We start from the raw sequence: 26,045 nt of genomic DNA, 5'->3' as shown, positions 1-26,045 counted from the left end.
AAGCCTGCGCCCACAGAACCAGTAGTAAAAAAAATTGGATTTCACTGTTGGGCAGTTCTATGATGGTTAGCTGTGATTTCAAAATTAGGAGCCAGAAAATTGAATGTCCTCTAAAAATGCTTTGGACTTTTAGCTTTATCAGCTCCCAAAACAATCACAAGTGTTGGTGGGAATTGTAGTCCAAAACATCTAGAGAACTTCACAACGCATTGGAATTCCCAACAAATGTGAACCACCAGGATTCTTTGAGTACTATGGATTAAACAGACATAAACCCAAAATAATCTCGGTGTACATTATATTCAGAGGTTCCTTCTTTCCTAGATCAACCAACACAAGGAAATGTTCTTCCGGTAATGACGCAAAGAAGATATTTTCCTGGCAATAGAGTTGACCTACTTTTTCTGATAGGATTCCAGTGCTATCAATACCTGTATAATATTTCTCCACATATCAGGAGCTGTTCAATTATTATTTTGGAAGAACAAGAGCTTAATTGAACACCTAAAAAGATATTGCCATGGAATATGGACTCTTGAGGATTTTCACAGTGCATTAAGCTATGGTTGGATTAACCCCAGCTTGCTAAAGAAACTACAACTTGACTGGATTCACACACACTGCCCCAAGCCACAGTTTGTTTGTTTGTTTGTTTTAAAAAAAAACAAGGGTGTGTCTATATAGAGTAAGTCACAATTGGCTGGGTTTGTGTGATAGTTTGAGCCCCTACCAAAGTTCAGTAGAATGTGCGAATCCAGTTTGGATTTTATTGAGAATCGGTGGCCAGGAAGTCAAAATCAAGCAATTTTTATGAAGAAAAGTTGGTGGCTGAATCCAAATTATCTCGCCACACCGTTCAGATATCCAGATCTGGATTTCAATCAACCCATTTTCACATCCGTGTTATTTTTTGGGGGGTGGGTGGGTAGAAAGTATTTCATTTGAAGTTGTTTAAAGCTTTGTCCTCCCTGCCTGAATTACCAAGAGATGGATATATTTTTTTGAAAAATGAAAATGGATAGAATTGAACATGTGTCCTTTCCTGTCACATTTTTTTGTCTCTCTTTCTGGCATGTTGGAAGCATGGTACCGTCTTCCTCCCCTCTCCTGAAGGTATCTGGCTCTTCATTTAGTTTAGGATGGTCCCCTTGGATGAGAGAACCTAATGCTGATCAGCCACGCAACCCCCAAAGAGAAAACTGGATCATCTCCTGGGCTTTCTTGACTGAGCATGGATGAACAGTTGAATGGATCATCTTTTTAGACCTGAAACCCATGGTCCTTCCTGTTGGCTTGGTGATGTATCTGCAGACATCCACAGTGAGGTGGAAGAGCTTGCTGCAAACTCGGGAATAATTCAATTGGCTTTCATGGGTGGTGGAAAACTCAAAACACCAGAACTCCAAGTCTCATCTCATCCCCATGTTTGGAGAGTTCTGAAAGCTTTTGTCTGCTTCGTGATGTTCCTGAACTTGGCCCAGAGAACATCTCATGAGGTTCCTCTTAGACTTGGCCAAGACAACTCATTCGCAAGAGAACCAGGAAAAGAGTTATGTAGGGTTGGTAGAACCATTTGGTCTCCCAGAGGAAGGAAAGAGCTTGTCCTGCTTTGGGTCTAAGGACAAGGGTTCTCCTCCCACGGCCAAGATGAGGACGACTGATTCTGGCTTGATCACAGCCCCAGAGGCTTCCCTTCTTCCCGAGCTCTTCTCGCCTCAAGTCAGTCCAACGAGACTTCGCAGGGGTTCTCGTGAGCCTGTCGCGCCTCCTCGTAGATGCGGATGAAGTCTTTGTATCGAGGAGCGCAGGTGAGCCAAGCCTCTGCAAAGTGCATCCACCCGGTGAATAAAAAACTGCCTGGGCCGGGTTTCACCCCACATCGTAGGAGGGTATGGATGTTGCCTGTGGATTTTCCAGATTTGCCGACCGGTTGAAACAGAGCAAACTTCTGTCGATGGATCCGTGTGGCGCTCACGCCGATGATGGATTCTTGGGCTTCCCTGTTGTTGGAGACGGACTTGATGTTGCCACGGATAACTGCAAGGAAGATTGAGGGGGCAGAAGGGAAAGTGATCATAAAGAAGACCAGCGATTATTCAATTTCCCACCCCCCTCTCTCTTTTATAAGATCATTCCAAGCAGCAGCCCAGAAAGCAGAGTAGCAAATCGGGTCCAAGTGATTCCAGGCTTAAAGGCTAAGCTATGGTGAGCTTGATCAGAGTTTACTAAATATATCCCCAATGCAGGGGTGGGATTCACAAATTTCAGCAACTGGTTCTCTGCCCGGTTGCTGGGTGGGCGTGGCCTACTCAGCCTCCTGCACCACTGTGGTGTGTGTGTGGGGGATGGTGTTTTCATCCTCCCCAGGCTCCAGAGGCTTTCCTTGAGCCTCCAGGAGGGCGAACATGGCCTCCCCTAGGCTCCACAGGCCCTCTGGAGGCCGGAAACAAGCCTGTTTCGGGACTTCCGGTAGGCCCATTTTTCACCCTCCCCAGGCTCCAGAGGCTTTCCTCGAGCCTCCGTGAGGGTGAACACCCCCCCGGGCTCCGGAGGCCCTCCGGAGGCTGGAAATGGGCCTGTTTCCAGGCTTCCGGAACTTCCAAGAGGCCCGTTTTTCACCCTCCCAGAGCCTCTGCGCAGGCCCTGCACTTACCTGGCATCCAAAACAAGCCGCATAGAGACTCCTGGGAGGGGTGGGGAGGGGCCAACCAGCCCTTGCAATTACCGGTTCGGTGAACCAGATGTAAAATTAGCATCCAATTCGCCCGAACCAGTCCGAACCGGCTGAATCTGCCCCAATGGCATAGGTCCACACAACTCTGTAAACCCGTGTGTTTCAAAATTGGCCACTTTTAAGAGGTATGGACCTCATCTCCCAGAATTCCTGCCTTGGGGAACTCTGGGAATTGAAGTCCACGCCTCCTAAAGCGGCCAACTTTGAAAATCATTGCCCTAAACCATAAACTGTGTTTTCCAAGCCACAATGGCTAGGTTCACAAGAATTGCTGAACGTGAGTTCAAGAGCTAAATCTTTAGTGTAATGTCTGAATCCACTGTAAAAGTATCAGAGTTAAAATATATGAGTAAAATGAGCTCTGTATTTCTCCTGCCCCCCCCTTTTTTTTCAGATAAGAGGGAGACTTGAGATAAATTAGATAAGTTTTCATAACACCACCTGGAAACTGGGTGAGTTACAATCCAGTATTAGTGAAGAATATATGAGCCTGGTTTAGCTCAACAGACAGAAGCACTGTAATTTAACACCAGCTGTCTGCAATTAAAGTAAGATCGAATCTCGCTAGGCTCAAGGTTGACTCAGCCTTCCATCCTTTCTAAGGTAGGTAAATTGAGGACCCAGTTTGTGGGGGCAATAAGCTGACTTTGTGTAAATATACAAAAGTATGAAGGCTATTGCTTAACGCACTGTAAGCCGCCCTGAGTCTCCGGAGAAGGGCGGCATATAAATCAAATTAAAAAAAAAAAAAGAATGCTGTTTTGGAAAACCTAGGAAACCTAAAGCATTTTGGGGTGCAAGAAGTGGCATCCTTTAGAAGCCAGACCCCAGACCCATACATGGGGGGGGGGTCCTTGGTGCTCTCTGAGCTTGCATATTTTCTTTCAGATGTTTCATGACCCAAACTAGTCGTCCTCCTCCTCCTCCTCCTCCTCCCTTCTCTTCCACTCCACAAACACACTCCCTTCTAGCACTGATGATGTTACCTAGTTGGGTAATGAAACATCTGCAAGAAAACCACCAAGCTCAGAGAACACCAAGGACCCTTCATTTCAACCCTGAGCTGCAAATATTCTCCTTTACTGACCCATGAATCACTACATCCACCCATTATATGTCTAAGGACATCCTCACTACATGTATTGTAATATCTCTCTCTCCAAATTCTCTCCCAACGACATTTATGATTTGGGGGTTCATCCACTACAAATTTCCTGCAAGCCAAGAGATTTTCCAAGAAGAAAAGTTGTGATGGTTGATTGAAAGACAGCCAGAGAAGAAGCGAGGTGGATTTTCATTTTTAGATTAGAAGTGGGAATTGCTGGCTCTCCAGAAGCTGCTAAGCCAGGGATGAAATCCAGCAGGTTCTAACAGGTTCTGGAGAACCGGTAGCAGAAATTTTGAGTAGTTCAGAGAACTGGCAAATACCACCTTTGGCTGGCCCCAGAGTGGGGTGGGAATGCAGATTTTGCAATATCCTTCCCCCAGGAGTGGGGAGGGAATGGGGATTTTGCAGTATCCTTCTCCTGCCACGCCCACCAAGCCACACCCACCAAGGCACACTACGTCCACAGAACAGGTATTCTATAAATTTGGATTTCACCACTGTGCTAAACTACAGGTCCCAGCAACCTTCCCCATTAGAGGGACTAACTAGGTTTGTTCAGAACTATAGTTGAAGCACATCTGCGGCCCAATAATCCCCTCCTATAATTTTGACCCCAGAGAAGGTCCATACTAAATCCAGTTCTTGAAGTTTCCATGGCAGATAAAGAGAATCTCTTTGTCAATGACTCTACAACACATCTGATCCCAATCCTGAATTGAGACACTATCAAGAATCAACTTAACATGCAGTTTTATTACGGCTGAACACGATTGGGAATCCACACCACAAAATACAGCTCCCCCCTTAATGACTGTAATTGAGCCCAGAAGTCATAGCCGTCATTAAGCGAGTCACCATGTGACTGCACCCAATTTCATGGCCTTTTTTTTTTTAACGCTGCCATTGTTAAATGGACGCAGCGATCGTTAACGGTTGTTTCTAGTGGGAAACTGAAAAAGTCAATGCCAGTTTTGGGTCAAAAAATTGTCACACAAATGGTGGTTGTGGGATGCCGCAACTGGCCATAAATGTGGCGTCGGTTGCAATCATGTGACGGCAAGGGGTGTTCTTAAAAATTTCCACTGATTTTGATTTCAGGGTGGCAAAGGGGCCTCTCTCGGAGAGGCATCTGGTAGGCATTTCTTGGCTGACCTCTCTCTCTTAATCGGTTGCAAGTGGCTGTAAGAATTGTTAGGATTCCGCCAATCCCCCTCGTTCGAAAAGGCATTCGGTTGCCTCCCTTCAAACCAGCAAGGAGCCTCTCGGAGGTCTCCCGATAGGCCCCTGATCTGATCTGGCGTGACAAATCCGCCTGTTCTCTTGTCTGACTTGCCAGTTGCTGTAGCAACCCCAGAGCTGGGCACTCGCAGACGCTGTGACCTCTTTCTTCCGCTGTGGAGGACTGCAAATGGGGCGGTGGGGGTGGGGTGTTAGCCTTTGCAAGGCTGCAAGAAGCAAAACGGAGTGGAGGGGGGGGGGAGGCAGGTGGATGACCACAAGTATTGCAAAGGGGGAAATACAAGCACCGTATACCTCCAACTACTCTTTCTTTCTTTCTTTCTTTCTTTCTTTCTTTCTTTCTTTCTTTCCTTCCTTCCTTTTTCTTTCTTTCCTTCCTTCCTTCTATCATCTATCCATCTATCTATATCATCGCTCTCTATCATTATTTTTGTCTGTCTATTATCTATCTATCCATCCATCCATCCATCCATCTAATCTATATCATATCATATCCATCATCCATATATCATATATCATATCTATCTATCTACCTGCCTGCCTACCTACCTAATCTATATCATATATCATACCCATCATCCATCCATCTATCTATCTATCTATCTATCTATCTATCTATCTATCTATCTATATCTGTCTCTATCATCTATCTATCTATCTATCTATCTATCTATCTATCTATCTATCTATCTATCTATCTATATCTGTCTCTATCATCTATATCTATCTATCTATCTATCTATCTATCTATCTATCTATCTATCTATCTATCTATCTATCTATCTATCTATCTATCTATCGTGTTTCCCTGAAAATAAGACCCTGTCTTATATTTTTTTGAACCCCGAAATAAGTGCTTGGCCTTATTTTCGGGGAGGTCTTATTATTTTGGGGCGTGTGGAGCAAGATGGGGCTCCTCTTGCCGTCTTACCTGATTTCCAGCTCTGCATTTAAATATTTTCAGGGAGGGCTTATTTTCGGGGGGAGGCTTATTTTAGCACATGCGCTCAAAAGCCTGATTGGGCTTATTGTCAGGGGATGTCTTATTTTTGGGGAAACAGGGTATCTATCTATCTATCTATCTATCTATCTATCTATCTATCTATCTAATAAACTATATCATATAATCATATATCATATCCTATCCATCATCTATATCATCTATCTATCTATCTATCTATCTATCTATCTATCTATCTATCTATCTATCTATATCATATAATCATATATCATATCCTATCCATCATCTATCTCATCTATCTCATCTATCTATCTATCTATCTATCTATCTATCTATCTATATCATATAATCATATATCATATCCTATCCATCATCTATATCATCTATCTATCTATCTATCTATCTATCTATCTATCTATCTATCTATCTATCTATCTATCTATATCATATCATCATATATGATATCCTATCCATCATCTATATCATCTATATCATCTATCTATCTATCTATCTATCTATCTATCTATCTATCTATATCATATAATCATATATCATATCCTATCCATCATCTATATCATCTATCTCTCTCTCTCTCTCTCTCTCTCTCTCTCTCTCTCTCTCTCTCTCTCTCTATATCATATAATCATATATCATATCCTATCCATCATCTATATCATCTATCTATCTATCTATCTATCTACTCTATTATATATCTTATTATATATCATATCATATATCATATCATATCATATCATATCATATCATATCATATCATATCTGTCTACCTACCTATCTTCCGCCTTTTTACAAATAACTCAAGGCAGTGAACTTATCCTGTGAGGTGGGTTGGGCTGAGAGAGAGGGACTGACCCAAAATCACCCAGGCGGCTTTCCTGCCTTAGGTGGGACTAGAACTCACAGTCTCCCACTTTCTAGCCTGGAGACCAAGTTTGCTATCAACTAGGCCACACATTGGTCTGTGGACCGGCTTTGGCCAGCTGGCCTTTACCACTTGGCTGGATCCTTGAAAACCAGTGCACACACTGCATCTTCCCCCCCCCCTTCACGTTCTGATCTGTAAAATGGGAATATGAAGACCTTGCCTTACACGATTGCGGTGATGACCAAGGCGAGAAGGATTGAAAAAACGTAGGGTGATGTTTGCGAAGGGCGTGTGCCCACTTTGGAAATCGTTCGGAAGTACCGTTCCTCTTTGCGATTTGGTAAAGTCCCCAACTTTTTTGCATACTTCCCATCCAAAGTTTTTTTTTTTTTTTTTAAATACATTGCATTAAAATTAATGAAAATCCTTCTCTATTTAATTCCCTCCCCCGTGATTGCTCATTAAAAATTGTGACTCTGTGGCAACATTTGGAAGGGGTGAGAGGGTCTTTAAAACTTGGGAGAGTATCATTAGCAGGATAAGTTTGCTTTAAAGAAAGCTAGTCTCCCCTCATTTCATTTTCCTCGGTTTATGATAGTGAAGAGACCCCAAAGGTGCTTTTTCAAGAGGCAACTGGACTTCGTTTTTCCTTGAAGACATTTCGCTTCTCATCCAAGAAGCTTCTCTGGTTCTGACTGAATGGTGGAGGAGGGAAGGATTTATGTTCCTTGCAGTCATCTGGTCGTTAGTACTCTCTTAGCATTCTGACAGAGAGTACTAACGACCAGATGACTGCAAGGAACATAAATCCTTCCCTCCTCCACCATTCATTCAGAACTGAAGGAAGTTTCTTGGATGAGAAGGGAAATGTCTTCAAGGAAAACCCAAGAAAGTCCAGCTGCCTCTTGAAAAATGCACCTTTGGGACAACCATGACCTGGATGACGGAGAAGCGCCATCGATGGCGAAGAAAGCAGTCAATTAACACTGGAGAAATTATACTCACCAAAATCACTTGTGCAAACGGCCATCAGGATTTCGGTGTTGTTACACGGACGGCAAGTCCCTGCATCTTTGAAAGGGGGAGAATGAACAGTCACTAAACAGCAATGGTGCCCATAACCAACATACAGATAGTCCTCGACTTACGACCTTGCTTTTTTTAAAATATATTTTTATTTACACATTTTTCTTTAACCTATAGAAGTATTTATATAAGATTGGCTAGGTGGCTCAGTGGCTAAGACGCTGAGCTTGTTGATCAGAACGGTCGGCAGTTCGGCGGTTCGAATCCCTAGTATAGGTCTCCTGTGTGAGAGGGGGTTGGACTAGGTCCCTTCCAACTCTGTTACTGAATTTAGTAAACTGTTAGTAAATAGTGCATTGCCTGGGTCATTTTACGTATACATAATTCTAGTAACAATAATATTCTTTACTTATAAGTTCTTCCAGTTTCTAATTTCTACCGTTATTATCTAACCATTGATAAAACAAATCCCAAGTTAAAAAGTATTCTCTATCTTCTTTGTCCTTTATCTTTAATGTTAACCTATCCATTTCCACACAATCTAGTATTTTTTTTATTGTATTTTCATCTGTAGGCGTTTCCTCATATTTCCAGTATTGTGCAAATACATTTCTCGCTGCTGTCAAAACATGCAATATTAAATATATATTCCCTTTGTCATAATGTTCTGGCAATATACCTAATAAAAATATTTCTGCCTTTAAATCTATATGTCGCTTTAACATTTTCACTAACCGTGTATGTATTTTCGTACAGAATATTTTTTTTGCCTTTGGACATTGCCACCACATATGATAGTACTAACCTGGTTATCTGATTGCATTTCCAACATTGACTTACGACCTTTCATTTAGCTATTGTTCAAAGTTACAATGGTGCTGCAAAAGGTAACTTATGACTGTCCTTGTTCTTATGACCAGCACATCATCTCCGAAGTCATTAAGCGAACGCGACTTCCCCCAATGGCTTTGCTTGTTAGAAGCTGGCTGGGAAGACAATCCCATGATTCTTGCTACTGTTTGCAACTCTTTATTGTGTATGACTATGACGACTGGTAAGAAGACTTTGTTATTGGAATATCCCTGGACTATTGTTTTACTATCTACTGCTTTATCTGTGTATGACCTGGACTGTTTATTGGACTGTGCCTTATTGCTACTTCTTAAACACAACTCAGTGTATCTGTGTATTGGCTGTGATTATTCGCAACTGCTCTCAGTCGCTTTCATTTGCACACCCTTGTTACTGTAGGGTTGCTTGCGAATTCCTCAACAAATATGTAAGGATGGTTCCTATCATAGACTGGTAAATGGTGGCCCTCAATTGTTACTCTAGGGTTGCTCTACGAATCCTCAACAAATATGTAAGGATGGTTCTGCACTCTTTCTAGAGTCTCATCTTTTTTATATCGCGGAGACCAAAACTGGATGCAGGATTCCAAGTGTGGCCTTACCAAGGCCTTGTAAAGTGGTATTAACACTATCAACTAGCACTGATAATGTTACCTAGTTGGGAAATGAAACATCTTCCAGAAAAACCACCCAACCTATTCTGAGCTACAAATATTCTCCTTTAAAGGATTGTACTTTCAGACTTGTGAGTGTTGTGGTCCGCCAGCAGCCTGCGGAGCTGGCAGCGGAGTTGGACAGTGAGGAGGCTGAGGAAGAACACGGGCCAGTCCTGGAGGCTGGGGAAGGCCCGGATGAGGGCTCTGCATTGGAGGCAGAGATGGGGCCAGGGCCATCAGGGAGTGATGTGCAGACTCCGGAGCCTCCAGAGGCTGACAACAGACAGGCAGAGGAACAGGAGGAGCCTGTTCCTAGTGCACGCATGAGAAGAGCTGCCAGAAGGCAAGAGCAGCTCAAGCAAAGAGGACGACTCGGGAGTAAGGCCAAGAGATGACTGGCCCCTCCCATAAGGCTTAAAAGACCAGCAACGGCTCTTGGGCTCTTTGTCGGAAAACAACATTGATAGATTTGTTCTTGTCTTGCTGCATTTATTTCTTGTCAGTGTCTTCTGTTTCTGAACTTTTGCCAAGAAAAGCGTTTGGCAGGTTGCCAAAGTAGACCAAGGTTGGTGATAAGGCTGAAGAATTGTGTTATGAAGAATTTGTTTTGAATTAGTTTGGACTACGCTGAGAATGAGTTAATTCTCAGCTGTTCTAATAAAATCTGTTTGTTTAGAACTGATTGCGTCTGATAATACCTACTTGGGCCTGGGTCACAACAGCAAGATTCCGTCGTTGTAGCTTTACCATAAAGTAGAATGAACCCATCTGGTTGTGATTCCTATCCGGTTCGTCCCCCACAAGGCCAAACCCAAACGCACCTTCCACGCTGAGGTTCCTCCAAGGCCAGGAGAAATGGGCATTCCACTCGCCCCGCAACTCGTAACGGAAAGCTGCAATTCGACGGCTGATGTCTTGGTGAAGAGTGGACTGGAGGAAGAGGGCCACTTTCTCTCCGGACAGCCACCTGAAGCAGCGCACCTTGGGCTGCAAGGCCGCCTCCATCTCCGAGAGGAGCAGTTCCAAGACTCCGTCCCGTTCCAAGTAAATCTGGGCTCCCCGGAAACTGCTGGAGGACTTGATGCAAGCGGTGACATGCTGCGGTTTCTCTTTGCCGGCGGGGCCCGTGGGCAGGCGAGGAGACAGGCTTAGGCGCAAAGCTCCGGCTGGATACAGCCATTCCAGGGATCCTTCAGCGCAGTGCAAGGAGATCTGTTCGACGCTGCCAGCTTCCTGGGACAGACCACTGCAAGGGAGAGCAAGGCAGGGTTAGGCGAAGGAAGGGGGACTTGGCCTGAGTGGCGTGCTTCCTCAATCTGGCGCCCCTGGGCACCCAGGCACAACTCCCCAATGTACCTGGTCCAGTTTCCTGTCCCAAAGGTGCTTTTTCAGGAGGCAACTGGACTTTCTGGGGTTTTGATTTTTTTTTTGAAGACGTTTCGCTTCTCATCCAAGAAGCTTCTTCAGCTTCATGTTCTGGACTAGAAGATCTCCAAGGTCCTGTCCTGTTCTATCCTATCCTATCCTATTTTCTATATTCTACTCTATTCTATTCTATTTTATATTTTCTATTCTATTTTATTTTATATTTTCTATTCTATTTTATTTTATATTCTATTATTTTCTATTCTATTCTTATTCCTATTCTCTATTTCCATATCCTATCCTATTTTCTATTTTCTAGTCTATTCTATTTTCTATTCTATTTTCTATTCTATTTTCTATTCTATTTTCTATTCTATTCTATTCTATTCTATTCTATTCTATTCTATTCTATTCTATTCTTATTCCTATTCTCTATTTCCATATCCTATTCTATTTTCTATTCTATTTTATTTTCTATTTTCTATTCTATTTTATTTTCTGTTTTCTATTATTTTCTATTCTATTCTATTCTATTCTATTCTATTCTATTCTATTCTATTCTATTCTATTCTATTCTTATTCCTATTCTCTATTTCCATATCCTATTCTATTTTCTATTCTATTTTATTTTCTATTTTCTATTCTATTTTATTTTCTGTTTTCTATTATTTTCTATTCTATTCTATTCTATTCTATTCTATTCTATTCTATTCTATTCTATTCTTATTCCTATTCTCTATTTCCATATCCTATTCTATTTTCTATTCTATTTTATTTTCTATTTTCTATTCTATTTTATTTTCTGTTTTCTATTATTTTCTATTCTATTCTATTCTATTCTATTCTATTCTATTCTATTCTATTCTATTCTATTCTATTCTTATTCCTATTCTCTATTTCCATATCCTATTCTATTTTCTATTCTATTTTATTTTCTATTTTCTATTCTATTTTATTTTCTGTTTTCTATTATTTTCTATTCTATTCTATTCTATTCTATTCTATTCTATTCTATTCTATTCTATTCTATTCTATTCTATTCTTATTCCTATTCTCTATTTCCATATCCTATTCTATTTTCTATTCTATTCTATTTTATTTTCTATTTTCTATTCTATTTTATTTTCTGTTTTCTATTATTTTCTATTATTTTCTATTCTATTCTATTCTATTCTATTCTATTCTATTCTCTATTTCCATATCCTATCCTATTTTCTATTTTCTATTTTCTATTTTCTATTTTCTATTTTCTATTTTCTATATTCTATATTCTATTCTATTCTATTCTATTCTATTCTATTCTATTCTATTCTATTCACTGGATGGTGGGGAATGGAAGGATTTATACTCCTTGCAGACAGCTGGCCATTTGTGTTCTTTTAGAGAGTCGTTGAGGCCACTTGGAGGTTTGTCCAGTCAGAGCTGAAGAAGCTTCTTGGATGAGAAGCAAAATGTCTTCAAAGAAAAAACAGAAAGCCCAGTTGCCTCCTGAAAAAGCACCTTTGGGCCACCCATGACCTGGATGATGGAGAATCTCCATAGACATGTCTCCATAGACATGTGACGCCTGGACCATTTTTCAGACTTACGACCGTTGCCGCCTCCCCTTGGTCATGTGATCAAAATTCAGGCGCTTGGCAAACTGACTCATATTTATGACGGTCACAGCCTCCTGGAATCACGTGATCCCCGTTTGCGACCTTCTGATGAGCAAAGCCCACGGGGGAGCCAGATTCATTTAACAAACCGTGTTACTAATTTAACAACCGCAGCGATTCCCTTAACAACTGTGGCAACAGAAGTCGTAAAATGGGGCAAAACTCACTTAACACATTCCTCACTTAGCAACATAAATGTTGGACTCAATTGTGGCCATAAGTCGAGGACCACCTGTAGCTGCAGTGTCCCAGGGTCACATGATCAGCATTTGTGACCTTCCCAGCCACAAGTACAAGTACTTTCTCACAAGTAAAATCAATGGGAGAAAGCTGGGATTTGCTGAACCACAGCATGATTCATTTAACAACTGCAGCGACTCGCTCAACAATCATGGCGAGAAAGGTCCTAAAATTGGGCACTTAACAACCTCCGTGGTTAGCAATAAAAATCCCAGTCTTAATTGTAGTTGTAAGTTGAGGACTACCTCCATTGGAATAGAAATAAATCAGGAAAGTGGACTCGCTCACAACTGTCTCCATAGGCACAAAAAAAATTGAGCTCTCTTGTGGCTGTAAGTTGGGAACTACCTATAGCCGTGATGGCGAACCTATGGGACGCATGCCACAGGTGGCACATGGAGTCATATCTATGGGCACGCAAGCGTTGCCCTAGCTCGGCTCCAGTGCGCTGATTTTCATGAAATCAGAGCTCTTCGCCAGCTGATTTTCGGGCCTTCTGGGCACACCGGAAGTCAGGAAATGGGCTGTTTCCGGCCTCTGAAGGGCCTCCGGGAGGGGGGGGGAGGCCGTTTTTGCCCTCTGCAGGCTCCTAGAAAGCTTCTGGAGCCTGGGGAGGGCAAAAAAACAGGCCTACCGGGCCCACTGGGCCATCACATGCCAAAAGTGGGAGGAGTGTGGGGAGGTCGCGCGTGCGTGCCCGGGGTGTGTGTGGTGGGGCTCATTGAATTATGGTTGTGGGCATGCACGCCCCCCCCCGCACTCCCTTTGCTTTTGGCACGCCACGGCAAAAAAGTTAGCCATCACTGACCTATAGTATCTTCCCCCCCCCACAAAAAATATAAAATTGTCCATGAAAATATAAAATCTTCCAAGAAAATAGAAACTCTTAGAAGAAAATCAGGTTCTATCAGGTTCGCCTGATACGCCAGTTGCGCCCCTTTCTAGATCGGGACTCCTTACGCACGGTCACTCAAGCACTCGTCACTTCTCGTGTGGACTATTGTAACGCTCTCTACATAGGGCTCCCTTTGGGGTGCACCTGGAGGCTCCAACTGGTGCAGAATGCAGCTGCGTGGGGGATTATGGGAGTGACGGGGCACTCCCACGTGACACCTCTCCTGCGCGAGCTGCATTGGCTTCCGGTGGACTTCTGGGTGCGCTTCAAGGTGTTGGTGACCACCTTTAAAGCGCTCCATGGCTTACGGCCAGGGTACTTACGGGACCGCCTTCTGCCACCAATTGCCTCCCACCGGCCGGTTCGCTCCCACAGAGAGGGCCTCCTCAGGGTGCCGTCAGCCAGACAATGTCGGCTGGCGACCCCCAGGGGGAGAGCCTTCTCTGTGGTGGCACCTACCCTCTGGAACGATCTACCTCCAGAGATACGAGTGATCTCAGACCTCCGGACTTTTCGTTGGGCCCTAAAAACTTACTTTTTTCAGCTAGCCAGGCTGGCCTGATTCCATGTTGGTTTTAACGTTTGATATTGATTTTAATTGAGATGTTTTAAATTATGGGCCAAATTTCATTTAATTAGTTTTAATAATTATTTTAACTTTTGTGTACAAATGTTTTTATTTTGGCTGTTCACCGCCCGGAGTCCGAAAGGAGAAGGGCGGTATACAAGTTTAATAAATAAATAAATAAATAAATAAATAAATAAATAAATAAATAAATAAATAAATAAATAAATAAATAAATAAATAAATAAATGAAATGAAATGAAATGAAATGAAATGAAATGAAATGAAATGGCAGGCTTCTTCTTTTGATGAATGGAATTTGGTAAGTGGGCACAGCTCCCCTAGCAAACCTTCGTAAAGATGTTGGGACTTTGGGAAAAGTTCAGAGAAGAGCAACTAAGATGATTGAAGGCCTGGAGGCTAAAACATATGAAGAACGGTTGCAGGATCTGGGTTTGGCTAGTCTAGAGAAAAGAAGGATTTAGGGGGGGAGACGTGACACCAGCCTTCCAGTATTAGTGGGGCTGCCACAAAGAAGAGGGGGTCAGTTTATTTTCCAAAGCACCTGTAGGCAAGAGAAGAAACAATGGATGGAAACTAATCAAGGAGAGAAGCAACTTGGAATTAAGGAGAAACTTCCTAACAGCGAGGACAACTAAGCAGTGGAACCAGCTTTCCTCCAGAAGTTGTGGGTGCCTCATCTTTAAGAACAGACTGGACAGCCACTTGTCTGAAATGGTATAGGACAGTGATGGCTAACCTTTTTGCCGTCGTGTGCCAAAAGTGGGGGGAGCGCAGGGGGGTCGCGCCCACACCCATAATTCAGTGCACCCCGCCCCCCCACGCATGCGGCATGACACTCCTGCGCTCCCCCCACTTTTGGCATGGTGGGCCCAGTAGGCCTGTTTTTCGCCCTCCCCAGGCTCCAGACGCTTTCTTGGAGCCTGGGGAGGGCAAAAACAGCGTTCCCCATCCCTCCAGAGGCTGGAAACAGCCCATTTGCCGACTTCCGGTGGGACTGGAAGGCCCGTTTTTCGCCCTCCCCAGGCTCCAGAGCCTTTCTAGGAGCCTGGGGAGGGCGAAAATGGCCTTCTCCACCCCCCTGGAGGCCGGAAATAGCCTGTTTCCCGATTTCCAGTGGGCCTGGAAGGCCTGAAAATCAGCTGGTTGGTGCTGAGCTAGGGCAACACTTGCGTGCCCACTGATATGGCCCCGCATGCCACCTGTGGCACGTGTGCCATAGGTTCGCCATCCCGGGTATAGGATCTCCTGCTTGAGCAGGGGACTGGACTAGAAGACCTCTAAGTTCCCTTCCAGCTCTAGTCTGATTGATTGATTGATACCCCAAATCAGAGGTCTCCAACTTTGGCAACTTTAAGACTCAACTTTAATTAAGGAATTCTGGGAGTTGAAGTCCACAAGTCTTAAAAGTTGCCAAGGTTGGAGACCCCTGCCCCAAAGCAAACTTTAGGGTCTACTTTTTTCCCACCGTGTAATCTCAACATTTCCCACGGAATCCCCATCTTCCAATATCTGGGATTCATGGCTGCTCTGAGGTCATCCATGTACTTCCCCCTTTGGACCCTCCTGGGAATGTCGTGGTCGGCTAAGCCAATCAGTTCCGCATTTCTGCCTTTTTCATCATCATGTGTGGGTGATGATGGCCATGACTCAGCCAACCCCCCACGGCCCATCTGCTCGGAGGCTGCATCCTTAGATCCTGGACCACTGTCCGCCTTGTCCTCCTCCACCCGTCTTGACCATCGGAGAGGGTGGGAAAGCTTTGACGGACGCCTGCCACTTTCGCCAAGCACCGTGACTCATCCCGCTCGTCTCCTGCAAAGGATCAAGCCTGCCGAGAACCAGATGTGGCAGCTGTGTCCCTCCCCCCCCTCCGCCCTATTTAATCACCAAAAAAAAAAAAGCTGTATTGAAGCTCCTCTTCAGAAGCTCCATAGATAATGAGGCTTGAGGACCATTCTTTAGGAATGAAAGGCTGCCTGATTCCCAGGGATGTGTCCACTCCGATACTCAATGTTGTAAACAATCTCAGGATTCCCAAACTCCTTAAATTTCCCTTCTTTCTCTCTCTCTCTCTCTCTCTCTCTCTCTCTCTCTCTCTCTCTCTCTCTCTCTCTCTCTCTCTGTCCCTCTCTCTCTCTGTCCCCCTCTCATTCTGTGTCTCTCTCTGTGTCTCTCTGTCTGTCTGCCTGCCTGTCTCTTTCTCTGTCTGTCTGTCTGTCTGTCTCTGTCCCTCTCTCTGTCTCTGTGTCTCTCTCTCTGTCCCCCCTCTCTGTCTGTCTGTCTGTCTCTCTCTCTGTGTGTGTCTCTCTGTTTGTCTCTGTCCCTCTATCTCTGTCTCTGTCTCTCTGTCTGTCTCTGTCTGTCTGTTTCTCTCTCTCTGTGTGTCTCTCTGTCTGTCTCTGTCTCTGTCCCTCTCTCTGTCTCTGTCTCTCTCTCTGTGTGTGTCTGTCTCTGTCTCTCTCTGTCTGTCTCTGTGTCTGTCCCTCTCTGTGTCTCTGTCTCTCTGTGTCTGTCTCTCTCTCAGTCTCTCTCTCTGTCTCTCTCTCTCTGTGTCTGTCTCTCTCTCGGTCCCTCTCTTTGTCTCTCTCTCTGTGTGTGTCTGTCTCTCTGTCTTTCTGTCTTTCTCTCTCTCTCTCTCTCTCTCGCTTTCTGTCTCTCTGTCTGTCTGTCTCATTCCCTCCTGTAAACAGTTCTGGAGTCATTTTCCACCAGCTGCTTGGCCCACAGACACGATTTTTCCCTGTTTTCTTTTTAAACAGTCTACAAAAGGGAACAGGAGGAAAACAAAAGAGGGAGTTACTAATGGTATTAGCTTAATTTCTCGCATGTGGGAGCTCAAAACGATTAACACATTCGCGCCCCCCATCCCCAAATCTCTCTGCCAAACCAAAATGTATTATCCTTCGGTGAACAAGAAATATGTGTTGGTGGGGGAGGAGAAGCAGAGAGGATTGGAAACAGCCAGATTAGAGAGAAATGGCTTGCAATTATGAGATCGGTTTGTGGAGGGCGGGTGGGCTTCTCCCTCAACCTCCCGGATTTCTGTTTTCTCCTTTCTCTTTTCAGCTTTCAAACTTAAAACATTTCCCAAAGCTATCGCAGAGCCGGGAGTCAAGGGTGATGTAATTTAGTTCTGCCATCCATCTGGGGAAGATCAGCCTTTTCCCATCCCAAGAGCTTGCAGATCTATGGGGTCCTTGGCACCCTCTGAGGTTGGTGGTTTTCTCGCAAGACGTTTCGTTACCAAACTAAGTAATATCATCAGTCTTGCAAGAAAACCACCAAGCTCAGAAAAGCACCAAGGATCAGCTATGAGCTGCAAAGTGTCTCTTCTATGGCTTGGTGTTGAGACTTTGGAAAGAGGGCAGAGAAGTACAACAAAGAGGATTAGGAGTCCAATGGTGGCTAAAAAATTTGAAGAACGGTTGCAGGAACTGGGTACGTCATGGGTGACATGATAGCAGTGTTCCAATATCTCAGGGGTTGCCACAAAGAAGAGGAGGTCAACTTATTCTCCAAAGCACCAGAAGGGAGAACAAGAAGCAATGGGTGGAAGCTAATGAAGGAGAGAAGCAACTTAGAACTAAGGAGAAACTTCCTAACCGTCAGAACAATTAATCAGTGGAACGGCTTGCCTTCAGAAGTTGTGGGTGCTCCATCAATGGAGGTTTTCAAGAAGAGACTGGGCAACCATTTGTCTGAAATGGTATAGGGTTGGCACAGGAATAGAATAACAGAGTGGGAAGGGACCTATGAGGTCTTCTAGTCCAACCCCCTGCTTAGGCAGGAAACCCTACACCACTTCAGACAAATGGTTATCTAAGATCTTCTTTAAAACTTCCAGTGTTGGAGCATCCACAATTTCTGAAGGCAAGTTGTTCCACTGATTAATTGTTCTGACTGTCAGGAAATTCTTCCTTAGTTCTAGGTTGCTTCTCTCCTTGATTAGTTTCCATCCATTGCTTCTTCTCCTGCCCTCAGGTGCTTTGGAGGGTCTCTTGCTTAAGTGGGGGATTGGATTAGAAGACCTCCAACTCTGTTATTCTGCTAGGAATACAACTCCCAGAATTCAATCAACCCATGGAACAGAAGTTGCCTTCAGAAGTTGTGGGAGCTTCATCCCTGGAGGCTTTCAAGAAGAGACTGGACTGCCCTCTGTCAGAAACGGTGTAGGGTCTCCTGCTTGGGCAGGGGGTTGGACTAGATGACCTACAAGGTCCCTTCCAACTCTGTTAATCTGTTAATCCCCAACCAGCACGAGAAGAGACTGCCCTATGCATGAGAATTTTGCTCTGCTTGATGTTAGTCTTTCATCTTGTCTTATGCTTTTTGTTCTGTCATTTCCCATTTTAGCAGTTCGATTACAATCTTCTTGAAGAGAAATGTTTTTTAAGGATTAGTGTAATTATTTCTTTTCTTTCCCCCATGTTCCTCTGGCAGCCCGAAAGCAGAATCATACTGGGAAGTTCTCCCCTCATTCCAGGCTCACAACAACCCTGTAAGGGAGGACAGGACTGAAAGACATTGGCCGGTTCCATGTCAACCACAGAGCTTTGAGGTTGAATGGGAGTTTTAATCTGGGTCTCCATAATCATGCAGGTAGTCCTCAATTTATGACCACAATAGGAACCGGAAAATTTATTCTTAAGTAATACAGTTGTTAAGTGAGACATCATGTGTCCACATCCAATTTTATGACTGTTTTTGTCACCATCGTTAAGTGAGACTCACATGACAGAGACTGTGGAACCCTGAAGCTATCAAAAATGTATGTTGGTTGTCAAGTCCCCGAATTTCGATCACATGACCCTAGGGATGCTGAAATGGTGATAACTGCAAGGACACATTTTTCAGTTCTGTCATAACTTTGAACGGTTGCTAAACAAATGGTCATTAAGTGAGAACTACCTGTGGCTCAGCATCTTTAATTCCTGCATCATAGGACATCATCATGATGAATGGGCGCCCTATAATTCCTTCCCCTCGGTTATACAGGCCCTAAGCAGTTGTCTAAATGGTTGCTAAGAGTCAGCGCTGCTTTTGATAGTACATAATCAGTGGTGGGTTTCAAATTTTTTTACTATCGGTTCTGTGGGTGTGGCTTGGTGGGCGTGGCAGGGAAAGGATACTGTAAAATCTCCATTCCCCTCCCACTCCAGGGGAAGGTTACTGCAAAATCCCCATCTCCTCCCGATCAGCTGGGACTCGGGAGGCAGAGAATAGATGTGGGCGGGGCCAGTCAGAATTTTTACTACTGGTTCTCCGAACTACTCAAAATTTCCGCTACCGGTTCTCCAGAACTGGCCAGAACCTGCTGAAACCCACCTCTGTACATAATCAATCAATGAATCAACCAGTTGTCTATGTCTTCAGGAGGACCATGAAATAGCATGGTTAAATATACATCTCCAGCCTGAAGCAATTAGTAATATTTACTTTCCATCCAATTTGATCCACGATTATCAACCCATCCAATGTGATGATTTTATCCTCCATTATCAACCCATCCAATATGATGACTTGATCCACAATTATCTACCCATCCAATTTGCTGGTTTGCTCCCCAATTATCAACCCATCCAATCTGATGACTTGATTCACAATTATCAACCCATCCAATGTGATGATTTTATCCTCCATTATCAACCCATCCAATATGATGACTTGATCCACAATTATCAACCCATCCAATGGGATGACTTGATCCACAATTATCTACCCATCCAATTTGCTGGTTTGCTCCCCAATTATCAACCCATCCAATCTGATGACTTGATTCACAATTATCAACCCATCCAATGTGATGAGTTGATCCACAATTATCTACCCATCCAATTTGCTGGTTTGCTCCACAATTATCAACCCATCCAATCTGATGACTTGATTCACAATTATCAACCCATCCAATGTGATGAGTTGATCCACAATTATCTACCCATCCAATTTGTTGATTTGCTCCCTGTCAACCCATCCAATGTGATGGCTTGATCCACAATGATCAACCCAATAACGCTTCTTGATTGGATCTGGGGGATCGAACTGAAACACTTTCAATGATAATTCTGACTGAATCGTCTTTGAGATCCCCAAATCTCCAAATCGATTTTTTTTCATGCTGCTCTAGGACAAACCACCTCCTTCATCACCTATCCTTTAGGAAGAAAAGCAGGCTAACCCCCTCCCCCAAAAGATATGTCAGGTATGCCATGAGAAATAACCAATTTGGTTTTTTCCAGACACTCCCTGAAATAAATGGGCAACCCTCTCCAGTTAAAATGACCACCTTTATGATATGTCCCTTTTCATCAGTCTCAGTAAATTCTTCTTACATTTTCCCTCTAAAAAGGATGAATGAACTCCAAGGGGGTGGAGAGATTGGCGTTCCTTCAGGGGTGAAATCCAGCAGGTTCTGGAGAACCAGTAGCAGAAATTTTGAGTAGTTCGGAGAACCGGCAAATACTACCTCTGGCTGACCTCAGAGTGGGGTGGAAATGGAGATTTTGCAATATCCTTCCCCCAGGAGTGGGGAGGGAATGGGGATTTTGCAATATCCTTTCCCTGGAGTGGGTGGGAATGGAGATTTTGCAGTATCCTTCCCCAGGAGTGGGGAGGGAATGGGGATTTTGCAATATCCTTTCCCTGGAGTGGGTGGGAATGGGGATTTTGCAGTATCCTTTCCCTGGAGTGGAGTGGGAATGGGGATTTTGCAGTATCCTTCCCCTGGAGTGGGGCGGGAATGGGGATTTTGCAGTATCCTTCCCCTGGAGTGGGGGAGGGGAAATGGAGATTTTGCAGTATCCTTCCCCTGGAGTGGGGTGGGAGTGGAGATTTTGCAGTATCCTATCCCTTCCACGCCTACCAAGCCACGCCCACAGAACCAGTAGTAAAAAAAAATTGGATTTCACCACTGCTTTAACAGCTACTTTTGAGGACAATAAACAAAACATTTCAGACAGGGAAGATAAGATGCTTTGAGAGAGGCGTGAAGGAATCCATTTAGGCTGAAACGGAAGAAATCCTTCCCTCAATAGGGACGGAGGCCTCAGACAAAACCTGTCCCCCAGTTTTTTATGCTGCTCGGGCATCAGTCCCCAAGAGAATCAAGACCAGTTCACAGCATTCACCAGGAAAGTCACACTTAATGATCCACCTAAGAGAAGGATTTAGGACAGGGGTCTGCAATCTTAAACACTCCAAGAGCCATTTCGACCCATTTCCCACAGAAAAGAAAACACCGGGAGCCACAAAACCCTTCCCTTGACTGACTATTTCTTGAGCAGCCACAAAACTAGCATATGTAGTTGAATTAAATGCTCTGTTTTCTTCTGAAATTTTTCTTTTCTTGGATTTATCCATTGTTGGCCTGCCAGGGGTTGAAAAGCTCAATAAATAGCGTGCCAGCGGATGTCACACATTGGTGGTTGTGACGCATGTTTTGAGTGACAGGGAGCCACAGCAGAGGGGTGAAAGAGCCACATGCGGCTCCAGAGTGGCAGGTTGCTGACCCCTGATTTAGGAGTAATAGCTCTCTGCCTACTCACCTAAAGGGCCCATTCAGATTAAGTGAGAAACAACCGCCCACACCCCACACCCCAGAACAAAGATAGGGTCCCCCTAACCAACTTGCTCAGATTGAAGAAGAAGACAAGTGGTACCTTGGTACTCATCATTAACTCATTCCGGGAGGCACCATGAGTACCAAAAGCCATGAGCACCAAAAACATTTTTCCCATAAGGAATAATGTACACTAGTGGCTAAAATTGTGGAAACCTTTTGGGAAAAGTGTATTTTCTAAAACTAGCTAATAACACCACTTTTTTCTTTAGGAGTAGTACCATAAAATTATATATCAATGGAAAGATAATTTAATCAAGAATGTAATGCAATAACTTTTAGGAAGGATTTGCTATTAGAATAGCAGTTACAGTAGAAAGAAGAAAAGTGAAACACATAGAAAAAACGAAATACACAAAAATGATCACCATAGAAAAAACGAGATACACAAAAAGTATCACCATGTCAGTTAATAGTTGGGTAACCTTTAGCATGAATTATAGCCTTACAACATTGTCCCATGGAGTGAGCCAAGACTTTTAGTTCTGCAGCTCTTATAATATGAAACCAAAATTGAAGGATTGCTTCTATTAACTGGGTTTTATTGCTGGGTCGCTTCTGACTAACCAGTTTCTTTAGTCGGCGCCATAGATTTTCAATTGGGTTAAGAAGGTCTGGGCTATTCCCAGGCCATTCCAGCAGTGGAATAGGATTATCTTGAAACTCAAAAAAAAAAAAAAAGTGGTGTTATGAGCCATCAAACCTCAAAAATACACTTTTCCCAAAAGGTTTCCACAATTTTGGCCATGACTTTAGTGAGTCACAAGGCAGCCAACATCAACAGTTTCTAGCTTATACTTTGAATACCAAAGAAACGATGAGTACCGGGGACAACATGTTCGCGTCAAAATGTGCAGAGTACCAAATCTGATGACTTTCAAAAGCAGTTGAGTACCGAGGTACCACTCTACTGGGATAAGCAGCGAAATGTTTCAAACCAATAAGAGAAGGAGTCTCCAGTTGACATGACTCAACTTCCAGACAGTTCTACCTGGATGGGCTGAGAATCTTCATTGGCACTGTAACCACTATACCACACTGTCACCTGAGATGGATTGAACTGTCAAATTACACCGAGCAGCACTGGCTTGGCTAAAGATGCATCACAAGAACTAAAGCCCCTTTACTTTAATTTCTCCCCAAACCAACTCATTTCACCTAGAACATCATTTTCCAACACACAACTTCTTGGTGGCACCAAGATGCCCCCAAAACAGCATTTGTGGCAGGAATGCAGGACACCCCCCCCCCCACTGAATAGATAGATGCATTTAAAAGATGCTTGCAGTCAATTTTTTTTACATTCCTGCCTAGCGATGCTAAGGAACTAATGACTAGCCAGCATGGATGTTGCATCAGAATAACACAATCTGAGAGTTGGAAGGGACCTTGGAGGTCTTCTAGTCCAACTCCCTGCTCAAGCAGGAGACCCCATACCAATCCAGACAAATGGCTGTCCAGTGTCTTCTGAAAAAGCCTCCGGTGATGAGAGCACCCACAACTTCTGAAGGCAAACCAGTTCCACTGGTTGATTGTTCTCACCGTTAGGAAATTTCTCCTCAATTCCAGGTTAAATAAATAAATAACTTTATTTATTTTAATTTGTTCAACTTGTATGCCGCCTTTCTCTGAAGACTCAAGGCAGCTTACAATGCATTTAAAAACCATATATAAAAACATTAAACATTAAAACATTAAAAACAATTAAAACCCATTCACACCATTCATGGCCGGATCTCGCCAGATCGCTACAGCGAGATCAACGGCCCCAGGCCTGCCGGAAAAGCCAGGTCTTCACCGCTTTCCGGAAGGCAAATAGGGTGGGGATGGTCTGGATCCCAGGAGGTAACTGGTTCCAGAGAGCTGGGGCAGCCACAGAGAAGGCCCTCCCTCGCAGGCCCGCCAGCCGGCACTGTTTAGCTGACGGGACCCGGAGGAGACCAACTCTGTGGGATCTTACCGGTCGCTGGGAGCTATGCGATAGAAGGCAGTCTCGAAGATAACTTATTGTCATTGTATGTGTATACACAGTATACCCATACAACGAAATTCACTTAACACCCAAAGACCAGGTCCAACACACAAAACAATCCCCAAACACCCCCCCACCCACCACAAATTCCCCACCCCTAAACCACCCAAACATCCACACAACAGACCAAAGTTGCTCCTCTCCTTGATGAATTTCCACCCATCGTTTCTTGTCCTGCCTTCTGGCGCTTTGGAAAATAAGTTAAACCTCCCCCCCTCCCTTTTTTTATGGCAAACCCTCAAATATTGGAACACTGCTATCATGTCACCCTTAGTCTCTGAGTCTCTTAGCACAGTATTTCTCAATTTGGGCAACTTGAAACTGTGTGGATTTCAACTCCCAGAATTCCTCAGCTGGCTCTTTGAGTTTAGAGCAGGGATATCTAACCTTGGCAACCTTCTGACTTGTGGATTTCAATTCCTTAGAATTCCCCCTGGCAGGACAAGTTGGGGAATTCTGGGAGTTGAAGTCGGCAAGTCTTAAAGTTGCGAAGTTTGGATACCCCTTGGGCAAAGAAATTCAGATACTCCAGTTTTAGGAGCCAGGAGTGAGTGATGGGAGAGGAGGGGGATGCGGAAAGCATATTTGGGGGCGATTCTCTGGAAGACCCCTGGGGGGCATTCTAAGGACCCCATCCCAAACACACAGCCTCTTCTCTGCCCCCGCGTGGCAGATCGGAGTTTTGCAACCTGCCCCGGGTTGGAAAAACCAGAGCCTTGGTGGCACAGCAGACTAAAGTGCTATTAAGTAGCACCAGTTGCCTGCAATTACTGCGAGTTCAAATGTCACCAGGCTGAAGGTTGACTCAGCCTTCCATCCTTTCGAGGTAGGTAAAATGAGGACCCGGATTGTGGACGCAATAAACTGACTTTGTATAAAAAAGAACACCGCTTAGTGGGGGCCGAAAGCCCTACTAAGCAGGTATATACAAAAGTATGAAGGCTATTGCTTAACGCATTGTAAGCCGCCCTGAGTCTCCGGAGAAGGGCAGCATATAAATCGAACCAATAAACAAACAAATAAATAAATAAATAAATAAAACCTCCACGCAGCCAAATTTGACCGGAGGGTTGCCCCAGGCTCCCTTCGGAGTTGCAAAACTCCGCAGCTCGACTTCCCCTCGCCGTCCTTACCTTCCCCTCCAACTGCACTGATCCTCGGAGTAATTGCAAAAAGCCGGGTCCAAGAGAAGGAGAAGGGCGAGCAAGCGCCGGATCCAAGGCATGCTTCCACGGACTTCCTTGGCGAGGAAGAAAGGAAAAAAAAAAGGAAAGGAAAGGAAAGGAAAGGAAAGAAGGGAAGGGAAGAGAAGAGAAGAGAAGAGAAGAGAAGAGAAGAGAAGAGAAGAGAAGAGAAGAGAAGAGAAGAGAAGAGAAAAGAAAAGAAAAGAAAAGAAAAGAAAAGAAAAGAAAAGAAAAGAAAAGAAAAGAAAAGAAAAGAAAAGAAAAAAGAAACACGGAACGGTGCAAAGCGCGGAGTTCAAATATAAAGCAAGGGAAGCCGCCTCTGCAAACGCGTGGGAAGCCTCAGCCGCCCCGCCGGCTCTCCATCCCCCATCGCCGCCGCTTTCCCAGCCTTTCCGAGAGGCTTTGGCTTCCGCTGCTCCCCTTTTTCTCGGCGGGGTGGTCGGTGAGCGGGCGCAAAGATTCGCTTTCTCGCTCCCGGTGGAAACGGGACGAGAGATGCGCCCGAAGAAGCGCTGGTCGCTTTCCAGCCAAGCTCAGGGATCAGCCGGGGCGGGGCCCGGGAGGAGGGAGGGGGGGAGATCGCCCAATCAGAGCCCGGCTGGGGGAACTTGGAGCCAACCGTGGGGGATTTGGGTGGGGGGCTCGGGGGGGGGGGAAGCCGAAAAGGAGAGGGGGAGATAGGATGTGATGCAGCCGTTCGGGAGAACAATGCGATTCAGGCACCCGGAGTGGAAAGAGAGGACCTTGGGGCTCTCTCTGAGCTTGGTTGGGGTTTTTTTTTTTTTGCAGACGTTTCATTACCTAACCAAGGAACAGCATCAGTGCTAGAAGGGAGTAGGGTTTGTGGAAGAAAAAGAAGAGGAGGAGGAGGAGGAGGGCTAGAGGGTCCTTGGGTTTGTTTGTTTTTTTGCAGACCTTTCATTACCTAACTAGGGAACATCATCAGTGTTAGGAGGAAGTGGGCTTTGTGGAGGAGGAGGAGGAAGAGTATGTATTTATTTATTCA

The 26,045-nt window shown here is 44.4% G+C and overlaps 1 protein-coding gene across 1 annotated transcript; it reads right to left on the bottom strand.

Moving 5' to 3' along the window:
- Window positions 1-281: 281 nt before the first annotated feature.
- Window positions 282-25,597, bottom strand: METRN (meteorin, glial cell differentiation regulator). The gene is made up of 4 exons (XM_034420467.3): window positions 24,986-25,597; window positions 10,280-10,704; window positions 7,931-7,996; window positions 282-2,037 (listed from the first exon to the last, which is right to left on the bottom strand). Exons 1-4 carry the CDS (start codon window positions 25,075-25,077, stop codon window positions 1,721-1,723), a joined length of 900 nt encoding a protein of 299 aa, XP_034276358.1. The 5' UTR covers window positions 25,078-25,597; the 3' UTR covers window positions 282-1,720.
- Between the last annotated feature and the right edge of the window lie 448 nt (window positions 25,598-26,045).

Source organism: Pantherophis guttatus, chromosome 14 (assembly GCF_059756535.1).
Source record: "Pantherophis guttatus breed Tessera chromosome 14, ASM5975653v1, whole genome shotgun sequence".
Lineage (NCBI taxonomy): Eukaryota > Metazoa > Chordata > Lepidosauria > Squamata > Colubridae > Pantherophis > Pantherophis guttatus.
This window is presented reverse-complemented; position numbering and strand designations above follow the sequence as displayed.

What these genes read in the sequence shown, in the direction of transcription:
- METRN (XM_034420467.3), bottom strand. Translation starts at nt 25,077, where the DNA reads ATGCCTTGGATCCGGCGCTTGCTCGCCCTTCTCCTTCTCTTGGACCCG. An exon ending in CAGTGCAGTTGGAGGGGAAG is followed by an intron (nt 10,705 to 24,985) that starts GTAAGGACGGCG and finishes TCTCCCTTGCAG; the next exon opens with TGGTCTGTCCCAGGAAGCTG. An exon ending in GAGGAACCTCAGCGTGGAAG is followed by an intron (nt 7,997 to 10,279) that starts GTGCGTTTGGGT and finishes CCCCTTTCAAAG; the next exon opens with ATGCAGGGACTTGCCGTCCG.